The 19,034-nt window shown below is 40.5% G+C and overlaps 1 protein-coding gene across 1 annotated transcript; it reads right to left on the bottom strand.

The window, feature by feature from the left end:
• Positions 1 to 1,338: 1,338 nt before the first annotated feature.
• LOC117817024 (probable carboxypeptidase X1) lies at positions 1,339 to 11,366 on the bottom strand (the record flags this gene model as incomplete). Its single annotated transcript, XM_034689466.1, has 13 exons — positions 1,339 to 1,953; positions 2,042 to 2,144; positions 2,247 to 2,386; positions 4,583 to 4,679; positions 4,768 to 4,965; positions 5,130 to 5,309; positions 5,423 to 5,619; positions 8,209 to 8,332; positions 9,329 to 9,420; positions 9,494 to 9,653; positions 10,558 to 10,642; positions 10,982 to 11,121; positions 11,202 to 11,366. Coding segments are annotated over 13 exons (1,986 nt in total), but the record flags the coding sequence as incomplete, so codon positions are not given.
• Between the last annotated feature and the right edge of the window lie 7,668 nt (positions 11,367 to 19,034).

The raw sequence follows: 19,034 nt of genomic DNA, 5'->3' as shown, positions 1-19,034 counted from the left end.
ATTTTTCTGAAGGCTGGAAAATTTTCATTACATCGCCAAAAGGCTTCCTGGGGATGTTAGTCTGAGATTTGAATAACTGCAAGTTTAATTAATTTAGCAGGATCTGACCTCAGCTTTAAAATCTGGAGGTCAAAGACTCAGACCTTGCTTTAAAGTGTAGGTGGGTATATTTAAACGTAATCTGATTTCCTGAGGACAGTAGACTGATTTCAAGTTTTGGAGTTTTGGAACAAATAATCAGATCGCCTTTCAGAAAGTAATCTAGATTCAAGTAATCAGAAATGTTATGTGCGGAAATTTTTTATATTTTACTTTGCAAAAAGTTCTGTGACAGAATGAGACTCCTGAAAGAATGAGTAATATTACCTGATAGAAGAAGATGACAAAATGAAAACACCTGACAGAATGAGTTACCCAACAGGCCATGCTGCTTTGCAGATGGAGCATCCTGATGAGTAAAAACCAACAGAATGAAGGCATTAGCTGGTGAGGTAAGCAGTAACCTCTTTAGGAGTTAATTTTTTTGGCTGGAACAACAAAGAAAGTTGTCAAACTACGAGGGAAAAACAGTCCCAGCCAAGGTGAGACTCAAACCCAGTCCTAGAGGTTGCTTCTTATTCAAGGGGAGCATCATACTTTCAACCTAAAGGCATCAGCAAGTGGGATAAACTGTAGCCCCCCTTTGAGTTCAATTTATAAATAAGAATGTGGTAATAGTTTGATACCTCTGCAATATGAATGCTGCAAAAAAATCAAGAGTGAAATAATGGACTCAAAGGCAAAAATCTCACAGCCAATGTGAGACTTAAACTAAGGCCTACAGCTACAAGCTTTGAGTTGCAAGGCATGCTCTTTACTAGCTGAGTTAATTGGCTGCTTAGAAATGAAAGCGTTGTCAGGTGGGCTAACCAGTAACACCGCTCTGCTGTCTTTCAAACAGAGGGCTCCAGGTTCTTATCACTCAGATGATTCATTTCTTCTGTAGTAGCACTGTGTAACTGGAAACTCAAATACCTAAAACGGACACAAATTCACGGCCTTGCTGTGGCATAAGGGTAAGAGCTGTTCCCCTGCAGTGTGAAAGTTGTTGGTTCAAATCAGGTGGCTGGTTAGGGATGTCCTGTGTGGGGAGTTGGATTGTGTGATGGCGGTTGTTGTCCAGGGAAAGGGATAAAAAGAAGAGAGTGTGGGGGGTAGGTGAAGTGACAAAAAAAGGGATGAGGGAGGAGTGATAAGAAAGAAAAAGGTGTTTGATATCCGTGTGTGTAAAGTGGATCCATTTCAACACTTAACACATCTTTTATTATTGAAATGAAAACTGAATGTTTTTCTCTTTTCTTGGATTAAAAGTTTCTTTTTATTGTATTTGTAAGAATCAAACTTCACTAGAAACCTTATTTTGTCTTTAAATACATTCAACAGTTTACTTCAGATACATCGTGTCCTTCAGAGAGGAACTGTGCTCTCAGTCGCTCTGCTGCTCCACAGCAGAAGATCAGAGTTCATTCCTCAGGTGTGTGAGTAAAAAAGAGCAACACGCTCTGCTGTTTGGTCCTTGATAAATAACAGCATTTTAAAAGTGAGATAAATCCAGTGACGATGGGTAACCCTGAACCAAGTCCTGCTTTGGTCTCATATTTAATCACCATCAGACCTTCTTTGCCCGTTTGGCAGCAGCAGCTCGTCGCTGGTTCATGACTTTGGTGGTCACACGGAGCTTACGCAGGCGGAGCTGTCGTAGTCTGAGCTGCAGGTCTTTGGGAAGTTTCCCCCCCTTCGCCAAAAGATCTTTCAGCCTCTGTTTGGGCATCTTGGTGAGGCGGAAGTCGCAGATTGTGGGGTAGAAGTCGTACATGACCTGGCAGGTGCGGGAGGAGGGGAGGTAGCCCTGTGCGCTGGCTGTCACACGGTACTCACCGGGGTTCAGCAAACGCCAATAATCACCATCAGCAACTGAGGAGGAGATATTTAATTGGACAGTGAGCACTTGGACAATAAAAACAAGTCTGGATTGAATATCTGATGTGATGTGAGACTGTACCTGATCTTATATGATGATCAATGTCCTCCACTTTGATAACAGCGTCCGGTATACCAGCCTCTGTGTCTTTGTCACGCACCACACCCTTTATCCCACGATGCACCTTGTAAAAGAAAAACACATATAAGGACATAGATCATGCAAATGAGGATTGAAGAGGTTTTCAGAGGAACTGAAGAGGATCAGCATCATAAGACAGTCAGACCTGCTCCATATAAACCAGCAGAGACTCTCTGTTGTTCTCCCACTCCACGGGAAGCTCGCTGGCGTGAGGGAACTTATCACATGACAGCTCCACCGTCACCTCGAAACAGTTTGTGTGCAGGTAGCTGAAGTCATTCATGCCTGCAGGGAGAACAAAACACAGAAAGAGTTTACATTTTCTTTTAAGAAGTCTTTGTTAGGCTTTTGGTTTAAGTCCTACTCAAAGGTTTTTCACATTTCAAACTTCGAACTATCATCCTTCACTTTCTGCAGATTCACAACATTAGAGTTAACTTTTTCTAAAGGTCTTTCTTTCATTGCTGTTAGTCTGTGGAGAATTACTAGCTGTTGAACATATTAAATATTGTATAATACCATATTTATCCCTTTCAGTCACAAGGCAAACACTGCATTGGTTGAGTAGCTGATTCTACCGACCTTTAGTCTCATGCATGTTTGGAAATGTTCTTCTTCTGCAAGTTTAATGTTCACATTTAAAATGTATCTAACCAGGAAAACCTCACTTTGTGTCCTGGCTGTGATCAGCAACAGTGCCTTCTAACAAAGTTACAGAAATAAAACACTCAATTTACAAAAAGCATGTCAACAAATCCTGGATCACAAAACAGAAATGCATCAGTCAATCTTCTACAAGCTGATGCATCTTCCCTCCAATGCCTTCGATCTAAAACGTTTAAAGAGACGAGGTCCATCAGACCTAAATCCTCCTGCAGCAGATTCCAGGCTTCAGGAGCGGCTTACCTAAAACTCCTTTTCCCCATTTCAAGACACACTCTGGGGATTGAAAGCGAAATTATGTTTTGTGACTGTGTCACAGAGCGGAGACTGTAGCCTCCAGAATTTTTCAAATTAATAAAATTACCTAAATAGGAAAGCAAATTAAAAATCACCTCATAAATAAGAACATGCCAGTGATTTAATTTACGGGTAGCGGAGCAGGCCAGTCAACTCAAGCGTACAGGGAGCAGTGATGAGTTTTGGACTTTGGGATAAAACTTTGGAATGAACCTCTAAGCTCTGTGGTAAACAGTATCCAGAGAGTAATGAAGCATGCATGTATAAACATCACCATAATTAATCAAAGGCATGAAAGTAGAAGTTTTTCCTCTGCAGCAAAAGAACAACATGACTCATTTCTGAAACAGAAGTCCAGCTGCAACTTCTACTTCTTTACTAGTTGTAGCGACTACGAAGAGCCAAAAGCCGCTGAGAGGCTGACGCTGGGCCTAGTTATTGTCAGACGCGCTAAAAAGCAAAAAATCACTAATGCACAAAAAGTAAGTTTAACCTTTTATTACCAAAAAAGGACGATAAATTCATGATAAAGTGCACAAACAGAAATAGCTTGAACTGAGCGTAAATTAAGCATAAATAGCGTTCATAAGCGAAAAGCAAGCGGTCAACAAAAAGTACACAGACCCCGCTCACCCCCTCTCTCTACCTGCAAAACAAAGGAACACAGGTGGCCTAAATTCACTCAATAACCCCGCCCCTAACACATGACCCGTAAATAACCTAATTAACTGAACCCACAATAAACTATATTGTAAACAAACACCATAATAACACCACAAAAAGTATACAAACCATATCCTACCCTAAACCTCAAAATAACATAATATAAACACTTGAATTCCCTTCATGGCTCCAACACTAGTTGTTGAATGTTAAACTTAAAAGAGTGAATCCTTGATGAGGAATCCAAGGTATTTATAAGAAGACACAGGCTCAACCACCTCACCCTTTGTCTTTGAGTTTGTAAACATCATGAGTGTGGGTTTTATCAGGACTCAAGATCCAGTTTAGCTCATGAAAGGTGTCTTGTATAGCATTCAAAGCGTCTTGCATGTGACAGAGGCCCTGATAGTGCATTGGAGCAGAGCAGTAAATAACTGTATTATCTGTATTATTTAATAACTATAGTAAATAACAGTGGTCCCAAGACAGAGCCCTGGGGCACACCACTTATTATTTCAAGAGGTCTATTAGTGATGCCTTCAGGTTGCACACACTGTGATCTGTTTGATAAATACATTTCAAATCAACGGTAAGATTGTAAAGAGATGTTAATAGTTTCCTCAATTTCATGAGAACTATTAAATACAACAATCCAGAAAAGCAATGCTTCTGTGAAAGCATATAACTCACTGTTATGGCTTGATTAAGGGCAACATGTAGACTCTGAGGTATTAATAAAAGTGTAATATCCAATAAATAACCTCTTCTATAAGGTGGGATCTTTACAACCTCTCTTGACTCTTAGAGAGAGTACAACAAAATCAAATGAGGTACTTTGAAAAACACACATTTTCTTACTTCCTGGTACGTTGTGCCAGTCGGCTCCGTTGATGATGTTGTTGTATCTCTGGAAATCCTTGTTGTGGCACGGCCGCCGGTCTGGATTGGACATCGCCTAGTCATTACAGAAAATACAGGAACATCATGAGTACATCCTGAGGATGTTTGGACAATGAGGAACAGACATGTGGAGGAGGGTCGACCTGATTGGTGCTGGCGTAGGCTGTGGCCAACCAGCGGAAGAAGCTCTCATCAGAGGTGGGCGTGTGCTCCTGAGGAGCCCAGTCCCGGGTCATGTCAAACGGGTACGTGACCACCAGCTCTCCACCGTGGAGGTTAGCACTCAGGACAAACGGGATGTTCTGCATCCAGTTAATGACGGCTCGAGTTTCAGGTGCTACCTGGAAAATTAGAGATTAGATTCAGAGTTTTAAGAATCAAATATTTTACTTGCAAATAAGGAAGCTCCTCTAAGAACTTAAAGATGAAAAGACAGGGAGACAGGAAAAGAGAGGTTCTACATTTAGAAGGAGAGGATGAGGCATGTGTGAGAACCTGAACTTACAAAAGCGTCCTCAGAGGTGTACTCCTCAGGGATGGGAAAGTAGTGGTTGATGAGTTTTGATGTGTCCGTTTCAAGCTCTATGGCGGTCCACATCACTGAGTTCAGGTCCGCAAAGTTATGGTTCATGTCGATGCCTTCATAGCTCCAACGACCCAGCGCCCAACTTGCCAACTCTGAGCCCTGAGGAGTAAAGAAACTGGGTTATAGTCTCAGCTATCATATGACTGACACTCAAATCTGGAGCCAGCAGAAGAACTACAACTCCATCTTGGACTAAATGCATTTCCAAGCACCTTCTTAAAGGCCATCTCGTATCCGTCAGGGTTCATGGAGGGCAGCAGGTGGATGCGAGTGTCTTTAATGAGGCGAACGATACGCTGGTCACCACGTTTGTACTCCTCACACATGTACTGCATCAGATTCAGAAGAAGCTCTCGGCCCACTACCTCGTTTCCATGCATCCCTGCAACATACCGGAACTCTGGTTCTCCTGCAGGGGGCGCCAAAACACAAACATGAGGAGGAACAACATTTGATAGGTTTAATGCAGGTTTCTTATGTTTAGAGGGGTCAAACAAAACCTTTGATGAATCTTCTGCCATCCTACCAACAGCATGCAACTACTACTTTAATGAACACAAGTTCCTTTTTTGCAGATAAGACAAGAATAAAAACATCTCTTACAATTTTACACAAAAGAACAGTCTATGCTTTCATAATATCTCCTTTAAAGATCCACCTCTGTGGCTGACCCCAGTGAAAGACCTGGATCGGTTTCCTGTTTGTTCTGCATACACTACACTGACAGGCAGCTCTGAAATCTCACACATCCTCCTCACAACTCTGGGCTAACAGGAGGACTGTCAGCCCACTTCTGTGAGTTTTGCCTGATCTTGGTTTGTTCAGATTTGTTTTGCACACTACAATCAGCTCATGTGCATGCAGAATTTATTTCTATCTGTTGTTGTCTGCACTTAGTAAACCTTAACTTCAGAATTTGACCCATGCATGTTGAATTGATATGTCTAACCTCTAAGTAGACATTTAAGGATACAGAAGAAGTGTCAGTGGCCAAGCTAAAACATGAAAACTTAAGTCAAACAAAGCACATATCACAACAAATAGTCATACAAGTTACATAACTGTGAGAAAGGGAAGAACAGAGGAAAGTATATGAGTTTTTGTTCCAACTGTAACCGCTAAAGAGCAAGAATGACTGAACACACATGGAACAAAAAGTTGCCAGTGGGAGAAAAAGACTTTGAGGTCGCAGACAGAGCAGAGGGGAGGGAAAATGTGATGTTTTCATTCTTACTGGTTATCTGCAGGTCTGACATTTAAAGAAACAAAGAAGCTCTAACTATTGCTGGTTTGCAGATTTTTACTTGTAGAATCATTCAAAGAACAGACTGTAAAGAGACTGCATGGCCTCTGGTCCCTTAAACCTGCATTCTTTGACTCACTTGATGTATTGCTTCAGTCAGTATTTTCCCAGCAAGTATATGGTTTCAATTGCTAGTTTCCTCAATCAATCATTATAAAGCTCCAAATCACAACAAATGTTATCTGTAGACTCTTTCCAAACTGAGCAGGTCTAGACCGTTCTCTATGTTCTATTATTAACAAAGACCCAACATCAAGACAGGATAAGATCCAGTCCCATCTTACAGACAGGACTCAGTCTGATCTCATCTTAATCCACCATGAGCAGAGCACTTTGCAGAATTTAGCAAGTTACAGTGGCAAGGACAAACTTCCTTTAACAGGCAGAAACCTCCAGCAGGACCAGACTCATGTTAGACACACATCTGCTGAGAGCGTGTTGGAGAGAGGGATAGAGGGAGATGAAGAGAGAGAGAGATGATAGTTTCATGTCTTCTTCAATTTCCTCTTATCTGTCAGGTCTTAAATAACCTCCAAGCAATCAGCTGTTTATGATGTTGTAAGCTCTAACCTAAAAGATCTGTATGTGGACGTTCAACTTAGCCCTTAGTAACTCTTACCTCTTCTCCATAGCATTTCTGGCTCCAAAATATAACAACAAGGCATTTCCACAGGGGGTGGTGTCTCAAGTCATGGGTCATATAGTGTCTAAGACTGATTCAAGGTCATTTGGTGCTTTATCTTTGCCTAATTCCAAGATTCAACCTGAACACCAAAGGTACAAGAGCTCTACTGTTCTATGTAAGACCAGCCTTGTCACATCTGTCCTCCATCACATTTTTGAGGACATGGAAATGCTCTAACATTCATAAAACTTTGCACACACAGAAGTTGTGAAATGGATATGGGTCATGCAAACAGATGTGGCAAAATGCCTCCATATCCCCTTTCCCTCTCTCAAATGTTTGAATAAGTACACCCTGCAGGCTGCAGTGTGTTTCACCTACATTTACAAAATTTGGGAGGCAACTGTATCATGCCCTGAGCTACAAAAAAGCCTCTCATGTCCATACTCTAAACTCAACAGAAAGTCTGCTATTGTCATTTGAAGTTGAAATCGAGCAGCCCATTTCTAGGGGTCACATTTTGCAAACCACACTCTTCAGGGTGAAAACAGTCGTCCACCTCTTACAAAGTCATCTATGATTGCAACAAGAGGATCCAATTGATAACTGAATAAGAATTTGGAAGTCAGACTTGATGGACGTGGTCTTCCTCTCTCCCTGCTCCTCTGTGCTGCTTTCTCTGCGATTGGTTTTGGCGGGAAAACCTGTCAATGTGAGACGAGTCGAGGAGGCCAAAGAAAACATTTGTTCACCACCTCAGAGCAAACCCAGCGGTTCTCTGGTCTGTATGAGTTTATGTGTCACACACTGAAGGACTGTGTGTAGGTTTGGAGGGCTTGGACACATTGAAGGTTCTGTGGAAGTCTCCTTTAATAACGGTGTGATCACACAGCAGTGTCTGTGTCTCATTAGAGTCAATGATTCAAGGTCAATTCAATTTAAGATCACAACTGTGAACCTACATTTAGAAATAAACCACAAGTGATCTAACTTTTGGATTTTCCATTTCAGGTCTGGTGGACTAGATTTCTGGAGTTGATGCATTGCCATGTGTTTCCAGTGTGTCTCACCCAGTTCATGTTTTCCAGGGTTGTCAGAGATCTCCATGACGTAGAGCTTCAGCCCCGTGTAACTCTTCCCGATGCTGTAGATACGGGTGATATCAGGACAGGCCTCGTGCACCGACTTCATCAGCTGATAAACAAAGACAACAAATATGACAAGTGAGGATGAACCCATTGGTTAGTGGACTTTTGCTAAGTAGCCATGAGTTTGGCACTCAGCATCTCAGTTGTTTGTAATCAGACAACCACAGACTGTTCATAAAAAGTGGATGTTAACACCATGAAGTCACCAAATAGTTTGTAGGCACCAGGCTTGGTGTTTTGGCTGCAGCCATCTTGTTGTTGGTGCCAATATTGCTCATTCTGGGATTGCAGTGTGGATGCACATTACTACGCTTCTACCCTGGCTGACAAGTCCCAGTTGTAGTAATTTATCAATCATAGGTAGCCTCACCTTAAGAAAGAGAATTTTCAACACAACTACCTTGTGTAAACTGGGTGTAGTCTTCTTTTTGGGGTCTGTTTTGTTGTATATAAACAACTATAAGTGTGTTATCTTTTTCATGAGTCCCATATGATTTAAGGTTTCTTTCTGAAGGGACTTCCTGGATATGTAAATCTAAATAAAAAAGAAAACAGATACAAGCAATGGCATGCCTAAAATTCAGTACAAGGCATTTTATGAGCCTGCATTGGGACAGGTGATTACAGAGAATTTATAGACGGTGTTGTGTCTCATAAATCCCCAGATAAACATTAGTCCCTCATAAACTTGCACTTTTATCTCATCAGTATGAACTGCACATTACTGAATGTATTTCCACATGTGGAATGTGGATCTATGTTTGTTTCTGTATGCAGTTTTCTGACCACTAGATGCAGCAAGGCGTCTCTAAACAGACCGCAGTTAGTGGCAGCTGAGTGAGGACACTGGCATGAGGGAGTGAAACCTCTCATAATATTAGCTTTAGGGCAGACCACACACACCGTGGGAGCTTCAGAGGTGATTTTTATTACTAGTTATAATTTGGGGAGTCAAAAGACCATGGATAGAGATGTTAGTATAAGAAACAGAGCATTGCCTTTAAAATCTATGCTCTTATCTAGGAAATGGGAACAGTCTCACCTTCTTCATCTCCTTGTAGTTGTGGTGTCTGAAGTCCAGTTTGTCTCTGGATCCTGGCGTCTCTGTCTGCCACGGGTAGATATTATTTGGATCTGTAAAATAAGAAAGGTGCATGTTTAAGTGACTAAAAGGTACATCACAAAATCTACAGAGTATTTGCAGTACCTGGAACAGTGCAGCCCAGCACCTCGGCTCTCAGGCAGATCGAACCCATGGTGCCGTTCTCGTACCAGGTCTGTGGGTTGATCCGGATGTAACGGGCCACTGTGGAAGTGTTAAAAAGGGCGAGGACAGGAGTCTCTGCATCCTGGTTTCCTTCAAATACCTGCAGCACGAGACCAGACAGTGACATGTAAGGAATCTTAAGTCTTGCTGAACATGTTTTATTGTTATTTGATACCAAAGATTGGCTCTAAGATTACTTTAAAGTTAACGCAAATCATCTTAAGAGTTCATGTGGATGTATTTGTCTCCTTTCTATTTTGCTGCTAACTACAGAAGACTCTTGAAAAGATTTAGGTCTTCATACAGAACTTAAACCAGTCTGGTGCATGATGGAATAACAATCTGTGTATGATTGGCACCTCTTGGTCACATGTGGCTGTGGCACACACACCTTATAACCACCTGAATACACAAAGCAAACCAAGGCGGCCACGTTTCCAAACCAGATTTAGGCAAACAGGGTAACTAGAGATCAGAGGAGTTTCAATTCTTCACCAAATCATACAGAACTGTTGCCATAACTATGGAGGTACAATGAAATAGAGCCATGTATTACTTCGGTTTTACATTTGAACATTGAGAGAGAAGAAATACAGAATTTTGTTTTAACACAGAAAAGCCATTCTTATTTTTATTTCTACACCCTCATGTTTGACCTGTTTTGTTTTTTATGGCCTTTATAGGTGAACAGATTGTAGTGTGGCTTAAAAAATACTCTGCTGTCAATTTCAGTTCCTTTTAAAAACCTGAGGACTGGTTTTTGTATAGAGAACGTTTCCCTAAAAATCCACATGAACCACACTCCTGAGCCTCGACTCCCTTCTGCTAAACTATTTCCACTACAGAAGTTAACTCAGCAATATCATCTCAAACTTCAACAAATGCACAAGTTGATTTTTAAAGGAAGGGATATAAATGGTTTGGATACTAGACCCACATGGAATATAATGAAAAGTGAAATGCATAAAATGACAATAAAGGTGAATGCTGCAGAGTTTACTCACAGCCTCTTCTGTCCCGTTCATACTCGGCTTCCAAACCAGAGAGTCGTTACTGAACTGCACCTTGTAGGTGTGCACCACATCCCAACTGTGTGTGAAGAAGACACCTTTAGTTCTGATCATGCAAACATACACAAGATCATTCATCTTTTAGTCTATCCGAGTGTATCCAAAGAAGAAGAGAGAAAGAGGGAAGCTTGATGAATCTGTGTCTGCAAATTATACCAGTGAAGGAAAATAAACTCTAGGGTTTTTGTGTTTGCAACAAAAGTCTTTGGGATGACAGTGTTGACTCCAGAACAGTACTGGACACTTCTGTCATATTAAGAAGTTAAACAGAGTTGAGAGAAAAATCTGCTTTAAGAACTAACTTTAAAGCAAACTGTGCAAAGAAACTACCCCTGAACCCTGAACCCTGATCACTGACCTCCAGATGGAGTTTCGCCCCTGCAGGATGACGCCTGTGAAGCGAGTCAGTCGCCGAGCGTCCACCTCCAGCCACTGGTTTGTGTCTCTGATCCGAGCACACCATGCTCCGTCGTAGATATCTCCATCCTCTATCCCGGACTGCAAACACAGAAAACAGAACATAAACCCCTCACTGATACTATTTGTTGATATTCCAGTTTGTTAGCTTGTGCTGTTACCTGGATGTTGAGTCGACCTCGATGGGGGCCCAAACCTCTGCGTTGATAAGACGATGCTTTCAGCTGGTTGTCTTTGACCCTCAGTGACTCCAGACCCAGAGGAGGACATTCTGACACAGGAAACAGAGATTTATTCACAATTATAAAAGACTTAAACTGTGATGATAGAGAACAGGGGAGCAAAGTAAGAAGAAGCAACAGTTTCAAAGGTCAGTCTTGAGTTTATTGGCTTAGATAAGTTAGCAAAGCCTTGTGGTTTGACGGAATGCCAGTATGAAAATTATATTAATCTGGTCCAGACTCTCCTCCACATGTGTCCACCTCTGGCTCCAAAACACTATCTTAATGTTCTAATCAGTAATGTACCAGTAGCTTAGTCAGTGCCTTGTGCACATTTCTATGTTGTGCAGAGACAGATGACATGTTTCAAAGAAAACTATAAGGTGGATTGAAAACTAGAAATGCTAAAGGCACATTTGATTGCTCCCTCAATGGCAGATTTGCAGTTTGTTGAAGAGATTATGCTTTATTCACTCTGATTGAATGCAAATTTAAAGGTACATTTTCAAATTTGAGCTCATGCTGCAAGAAAACGAATGAAACCATCACCTCGAAACACTTTGCTTTCCTCCTGAGAACTGTAGTAACACAGCGTATGCAGGTTTGCACATCATATGCAAACACATACACTCACATGTGCATATGTTGCCCTGTGCATATATGTGCACAAACTTGATCTAGTGGAAGCTGAGAACTAATATCAGTTCTCAAAAGCTCGGATCAGATCAGAGAAGAAAGTAGAAGTTAGTTATTTAATGTTATATAATGTTTATGAATTATATAACACTGAAGGAGATTTCTCAGGTTTTATAAGCATGAGTTATTGCAGATGAGGCATGAGAGAAAACCCAGAAAGTGCAGTTAAATAAAAAGCTTTTCTAACACTTCCAGATCCAAACATCAAATCAAAGGAGGAATAAATAGTAGAACAGGAAATTGAGAGAGCAGGACTCGTTTATGAGAGAGTGAAATGTTTCTGAACTTGTTTAGCGTCCTCTGCTGCTCTATTAAAACCTCAGACAGGCTCTCATTGTCTGGAGAGTTCAGCCGGGTTCAGACTGTGTCTTTGAGCCAGAGAGCTTTACTGGCTGCTGAAATGTCTCTGGCCAAGGTATAGAGGCTGAAAAGAAATGCTGAAGGTAGGTGGCATTTCATTCAAGGACCTCTTTCCCCTCTTTTACCTTGTAGTCCAGCAGGATCTCTGCTGTCTCTTAGTGTTACTCAGCTTTGTGGTGACCGCTGGTGGATTCCTGCCAAACCACTAACCCCTGAAATGACTGAAGCTGAGCCAGAGAGAATTGGCAATCAGACAGAAGTGCCCAAGAGAGAAAAACATCCAATTATAGAACATAGGAGGTCCCCAACTCAGCTGATCATCTGGGTGAATAAACTGTACTGTGAAAGAAAATAAACCAGGGCGTTTGATGTTTGGGGGCAAAACCTGAAAGCACCCGATGATCCTGAAATGCAGACCAAGAAACATGTAGTTTTGTGGAGCAAAGAGTATTGTTGTCTCTCTATTGTTGTCTGCTTGGAACTAAGGACCTTGTCTTTTCCTCTATATGAAGGTTCAGAGTCAGAATATATCAGAATCAGATATATCCTGAGCCTTCTGTCTGATTTAGGAGCTGTTTGAAGACCTTTTGCCTGTCTCTCTTAAAAGGCTTGATGTAGATGTCCACACTCTGCCCCCAAGAGCTGATCCTACTTGGGTGCCACTTGACTTGATGTGTGATAGGTTCACTGTCATCACGTTGAGTCCAGGACTGTGCAAGACTCCATCTGACCTCTATTTGCTTCAAATGTGAAATTTTCCCTTTTTCATGATTTTTCATGTCAGAGGCGAAATTTTCACTTTTTCATGTTTTTCACTTCGAACTTGAAATTTTCACTTTTTCATTTTTTTTTGCTTCAAACGTAAAATTTTCACTTTTTCATGTTTTTTGCTTCAAACGTGAAATTTTCACTTTTTCATGTTTTTTCACGTCAGAAGCAAATTTTTCACTTTTTCATTTTTTTACTTCAGAAGTGAAAATTTCACTTTTTCATGTTTTTTTGCTTCAAACGTGAAATTTTCACTTTTTCATGTTTTTTCACATCAGACATGAAATTTTTTCTTTTTCATGTCTTTTCACGTCAGACATGAAATTTTCACTTTTCATGTTTTTTTGCTTCAAACGTGAAATTTTCACTTGTTCATGTTTTTTGCTTCAGAAGTGAAATTTTCACCTTTTCATGTTTTTTCACGTCAGAAGCAAATTTTTCACTTTTTCATGTTTTTTGCTTCAGAAATGAAATTTTCACCTTTTCATGTTTTTTCACGTCAGAAGCAAATTTTTCACTTTTTCATGTTTTTCACTTCGAACTTGAAATTTTCACTTTTTCATTTTTTTTGCTTCAAACGTAAAATTTTCACTTTTTCATGTTTTTTTGCTTCAAACGTGAAATTTTCACTTTTTCATGTTTTTTTCACGTCAGAAGCAAATTTTTTCACTTTTTCATTTTTTTGCTTCAGAAGTGAAATTTTCACTTTTTCATGTTTTTTTTTGCTTCAAACGTGAAATTTTCACTTTTTCATGTTTTTTCACGTCAGACATGAAATTTTCACTTTTTCGTGTTTTTTCACGTCAGACATGAAATTTTCACTTTTTCATGTTTTTTCACGTCAGACATGAAATTTTCACTTTTTCGTGTTTTTTCACGTCAGACATGAAATTTTCACTTTTCATGTTTTTTTGCTTCAAACGTGAAATTTTAACTTTTTCATGTTTTTTCACGTCAGACATGAAATTTTCACTTTTTCATGTTTTTTGCTTCTGGCAGATGAAGAGAACAGAAGAAAAATGGGCGAACACAAGAATGTGAGCGACTTTGACGAAGGCCATACTGCAATGGCTAGATGACCGGGTCGGAGAACCTCCAAGACTGCAGATCTTATGGGGTGTCCCCGGTCTGCAGTGTCTACCTAAAGTGGACCAAGGAAGGAACTAGGAACAGGGTCATAGGCAACCAGGGATCATTGATGCTCATAGGGAGTTGTTGGGTCTGGCATAAGTGCTACTGCAGCCCAGACTGCTGACAAAGTGGATGCTGGTTCTGATAGAAAGGTGTCCAGTGCATCACAGTTTGTTGCACATGGGGATGTGAAGTGATAGACTGGTCGCGGTGCCCATGCTGACCCCTGTGCACCAACAAAAGTGCCTACAGTGGTCATAAGACCATCACAACTGGGCAACTGAGCGATGGAAGAAGTTGGCCTGGAGGAACCTGACAGTGTTGACTTGGACTACAAATTCCCCAGATCTGAATCCAATGGAGTGGGATGTGCTGGAGAACCAAGATGGATCCATGGAAGCCCAAACTCCCAACGTCCTGGACTTAAGGAATCTGCTTTAAATGTCTTAGTGCAAAATAGTCCATGTGAGTCCATGTCTCATCAGCCCATCAATTGTCACACTGTGCAGCTTCTCCTTCATCAAAACAGCAGTCGACTCTTCTCATACAAAGAATAGAGAGGAAAAAAAATAGGGAGCAAACTAAGAATTAGAAAATGTAATTGCACAGGCCCTTTAGTGGATTCTGGATCTTTTATGGAGTGTAAACAGGTCTCCTTTCATCTCAAACCCAAGATGGCTGTTAAGTAAGATGAAATGCTCATAAAGAAAGAACTGTGGCACCAAACCACTGCACAAACACCACAACTCTTTCACTTTGTGGAGGTTATATAATATGGTACCACATTAACACACTTACTCATTCCCCCGGCATGGAAACTTTCTGGAATATCACTCACAGTTCATGTAACTTCTGCACTAATGGGAAGAGCTGCATGTGAAAATCAGCACTGCGTTGACAGGATGTAAACAATCCTTACTCCACATGCTAATCTTTGTTTGGACTTTTACCTCCTTATACATGCATTATAAACACAGGAACTCTATACGCACTTCCACAGCTGGCTTATTTCCCGGTCCTTATTCACACACATAACAACAAAGTGTGAAACATGAGATATGCTAACACACTTTGCAAAGACATAAACACAAGGCAGCTGGTAGATTAATGAAGTCCTTAAACAGACCAAACGGACCCAAAGAACTTGAACCACATCAGCAGTAGATTTGGTATCAGGGTAAAGAGAGTCAGGAGGGTCTTTAGAAGTATTTGAAATCTGTGTGAAAGAGAGTAGCCGGCTGGAGACGACGAGGAGATCAGAGAAATTACTAAAAACAAGGAGGAAATCAGTGCTGAAGACATTAACATCGTCTACAAAGACCAGAGAAGAAATTTTACATCTTTGTGGCCAGGAACCTCTCGTATCATTTCATCTTTCTTTTGCACCAAGAATATTTTAGCAGGGGTGCCAGTGGCTTAGCGGTCTTAGCATGCCCCCATATACAGAAGCTACAGTCCTCATCACAGAGGTCACTGGTTCACCTCCCATCCTCGACTGTTTGCCCCACTATCTGCTCCCTACGTTTCCTGTTTCAAGTCAGAGTGAAATTTTCACTTTTACATGTTTTTTTTTGCTTCAAACATGAAATTTTCACTTTTTCATGTTTTTTCACTTCAGAAGCGAAATTTTCACTTTTACATGTTTTTTCACGTCAGACATGAAATTTTCATTTTTTCATGTTGTTTGCTTCAAACGTGAAATTTTCACTTTTTCATGTTGTTTGCTTCAAGAGAGAGACCATCAAGACCTGGAACAATTTGAGAGGCTGAAGCAGAAGGTGCGACTCGTCACAGGCGCCACAAATAAAAACATCAGAGTCAGTAAGGGTTTTCTCCGGGAACCTCCGGTTTCATCCCATCAAAGACATTTTGAAAGAACTTTATTCAGCATAGATTATTAAAAATGTCAATAAAAAAAATAAAAAATAAAACTATAAGTCTTTGCATTCAAATGATTTGTGTTCACTGTAAAACCTGGCAAGTTAGTTCAACTTAAACTGTTTGAGGAAACCAATTGTCTTAAACTAATCAAGTTGCATGAACTCAATATAAATGACCAATGTCTGATCCAACTTAAAGTGTTTATTAGGCTGAATGCTTAACATCAATAACTACAAAACATTTCAATCTTCATTTCAAGTAGTCATTTACACAGCTTTACTTCTGTTTATTTTAAACATGCCATTTCTTTATGGCAGTATAAACACTACAAAAAACAGGCACAATAATTAACTCATTTCAACAGCAACTAAACACATACACTGGAAAAAAAATGCCCCTCCAAAAACAAGAAAAAACCCTTATTTCAAAAAATCTGCCAATAGAACAAGAGAAAATTTGCTTAGTAAGATTTCTTAAAATAAGACGTAATATTTAGAAAACTGTGGTCTTCAAATTAGCAGGGAAAACTTATTTTAAGCAATATTTTACCAGTGTTTTAAAGCTTAGTGTTTGTCTTAAATCAAGATTATTCGTCTTCTACAAATAAGACCTCAGCTTTGTTTCTTCTAAATTAAAACTCAAAACAAGATCATTTGAAGATTGTTTTCCTTAAGATATTTAAGATGCATCGTCTTAAAACAAGTCCCCCTATCTTGCTCAAATGTTACTTGTTAAGTAAATTTATCTTAAATCAAGTGGGAGAAGACATTAAGACTGAAAATGAGACAACTTCACTTGGTAAGATTTTGAGTTTTTGCAGTGTAGCCGTTAAAAGGAAGAAAGTGTGACTCTTTGATTCAGTGGATGTTGCTCTTGAGCACCAGCATTAAACCAAAACAAACTGCTGTTTGGAGGCACCTCCGACACACTGAAGCCTCCGCTCTCCTCCAGAGACACAACTCCAGCAACTTCAGGTGTTCGCACATCCAACTATCCCGTGAAGTATGTGAATGGGACAACAAAACAATAGCTTGAAAAGTCAAAATCCTGCACACTCTTGCTAAGTATCACCAATTTATTAGAAAAAAATCAGGAGACTTCAGTCCCTCTGAACCTCGACTGACTCTGTGATTTTTCTCTTATGAATTGTTGATAATTAACCATGCAACTCTTTTCAAACCCTGTGCTCATTAATGATCAGCCTCATATGAAACTGTATTAACCTGACAGGAAATCTAAAAAGGTGTTTTTACTAACAGACAAACTTTACTGTCAGACTTCTCTTCATGAAGAAAACGAGAACAAACGGGGAAACTAACAGGAGGAATAACTGATCAGGGATATATATTCTATCTATGATATTAGACTATTACTCTATTTCATTAGACAGTGAATCTGCCAAAAACAATCAGATATAACATAATCCACCCTCTGTTATATTGAATTTATGATTTTGCGATCAGTATATTGTTTTTAAAATTCACATCAAACACTTTTCAATCTCAGCTCATCACATACAGACTGTTTAGAAACCGACGGATGTTTATGATCTGTTTCAGGGCACCCTTAGTGACTGTTTTAAGGTCCCTCTTTTCTCTGTTATTAAACTCAGCTGATGTTAAGTTTCGGTGAAGTCCGAGCCGCTGCAGAATCCAATCTGTGAGTGATATTTGATAAGGGGGCGTGTCTGTCAGAGAAAAGACTTCCGCAAAGTCTGCTCTCATGTTTCCTCGATTATACCTCCTCGGATCAGTCTCCTCTCTCCTCTCTCCTCTCTCCTCTCTCCTCTCTCCTCCAGCAGCGTTTAGAGCTTTGGGACGCAAGTTAAAATGGCGCGTCAGTAAGTACTTCCGGTTCGAACGAGGAGCGAGGAGACTGCAGTCTAGAGCTTTGAGATGCACCCTGTGTTAAGGGACCAGTCCAACTTGTTGTCCAGGTGTACACCTAGATATTTGTAGGTTGGCACCACCTCGATGTCCACCCCTTGAATGTTAACTAGCTGATAGCAGAGCCTGGATCTTCAGAAATTTACCATCATTTCCTTTGTCTTTGAGGAGTTCAGTAGGAGGCAGTTTTTGTGACTCCAGTCACTGAAGGCTTTTGTCAGATCCCTGTATTCAGATTCCTGTGCATTCTGGATACACGCCATTATTATCAAATGTTACCATTTCCAATATGGTAACTGCAGATGATAGGCTTCAAAGCTTCTTCAGAAACAAATGGGTGACGTTACAAAGACCACATCCATGTACTATAAGGTTTGTGGTTGGGCCTTATGTTTGTGCTGCGGCGGCCATTTTGTTCAGATAGTTGCTAGGCAGTGAATAGACATCAAAGGCACTATGATGTCATATACCTGACTATGAGGTCACAATTGACAAAGCTTTAAACCAGAAAGAGAAGATACAAGATATACTTTATTTGCTCCCCCCTTTATTAAGAGTGCACAGTCTTTACTTCAAGCTAGTCTACATTCCAGACACTGAGTCCACTAAGAATCATAATGGAAAACAGCCAACCCAGCCAGAGTTTCACTCAGACACCAGCTACCCTGAGAGCTGAGACAGAAGCCCCAAAGGAGGAGAAGATGGACAACTCAGCTGCTGTACCAGGGCGACCTGTGGCAAAGCAGGTGGAGGCCCTGGAGAAAGAGTGCTTCACCAGAGTACAAAGGGAAAGGGATCATATCAAGGAGAACCAAGAGCTCAGAGATCATGTTGATTCCCTGAAAAACCAGCTAGAGGCTAAAAACCAGGAGGTGAATGCCCTGCAGGAAGAGTGTTTGAGCAGAGAATTAGGAGAAATTATTAATAGCAGCGAGATGCAAGAGCTCAAAATTCTTGTTGCATCTAAAAACAACGAGCTACAGGCTGAACAACTGAGGGCTGATCAACTCCAAAAAGAAAAGGAGGAGTTGAAAAGAAGGCTTCAAGAGAG

The sequence above is a fragment of the Notolabrus celidotus genome, chromosome 8, assembly GCF_009762535.1.
Source record: "Notolabrus celidotus isolate fNotCel1 chromosome 8, fNotCel1.pri, whole genome shotgun sequence".
NCBI classification, from domain to species: domain Eukaryota; kingdom Metazoa; phylum Chordata; class Actinopteri; order Labriformes; family Labridae; genus Notolabrus; species Notolabrus celidotus.
This window is presented reverse-complemented; position numbering and strand designations above follow the sequence as displayed.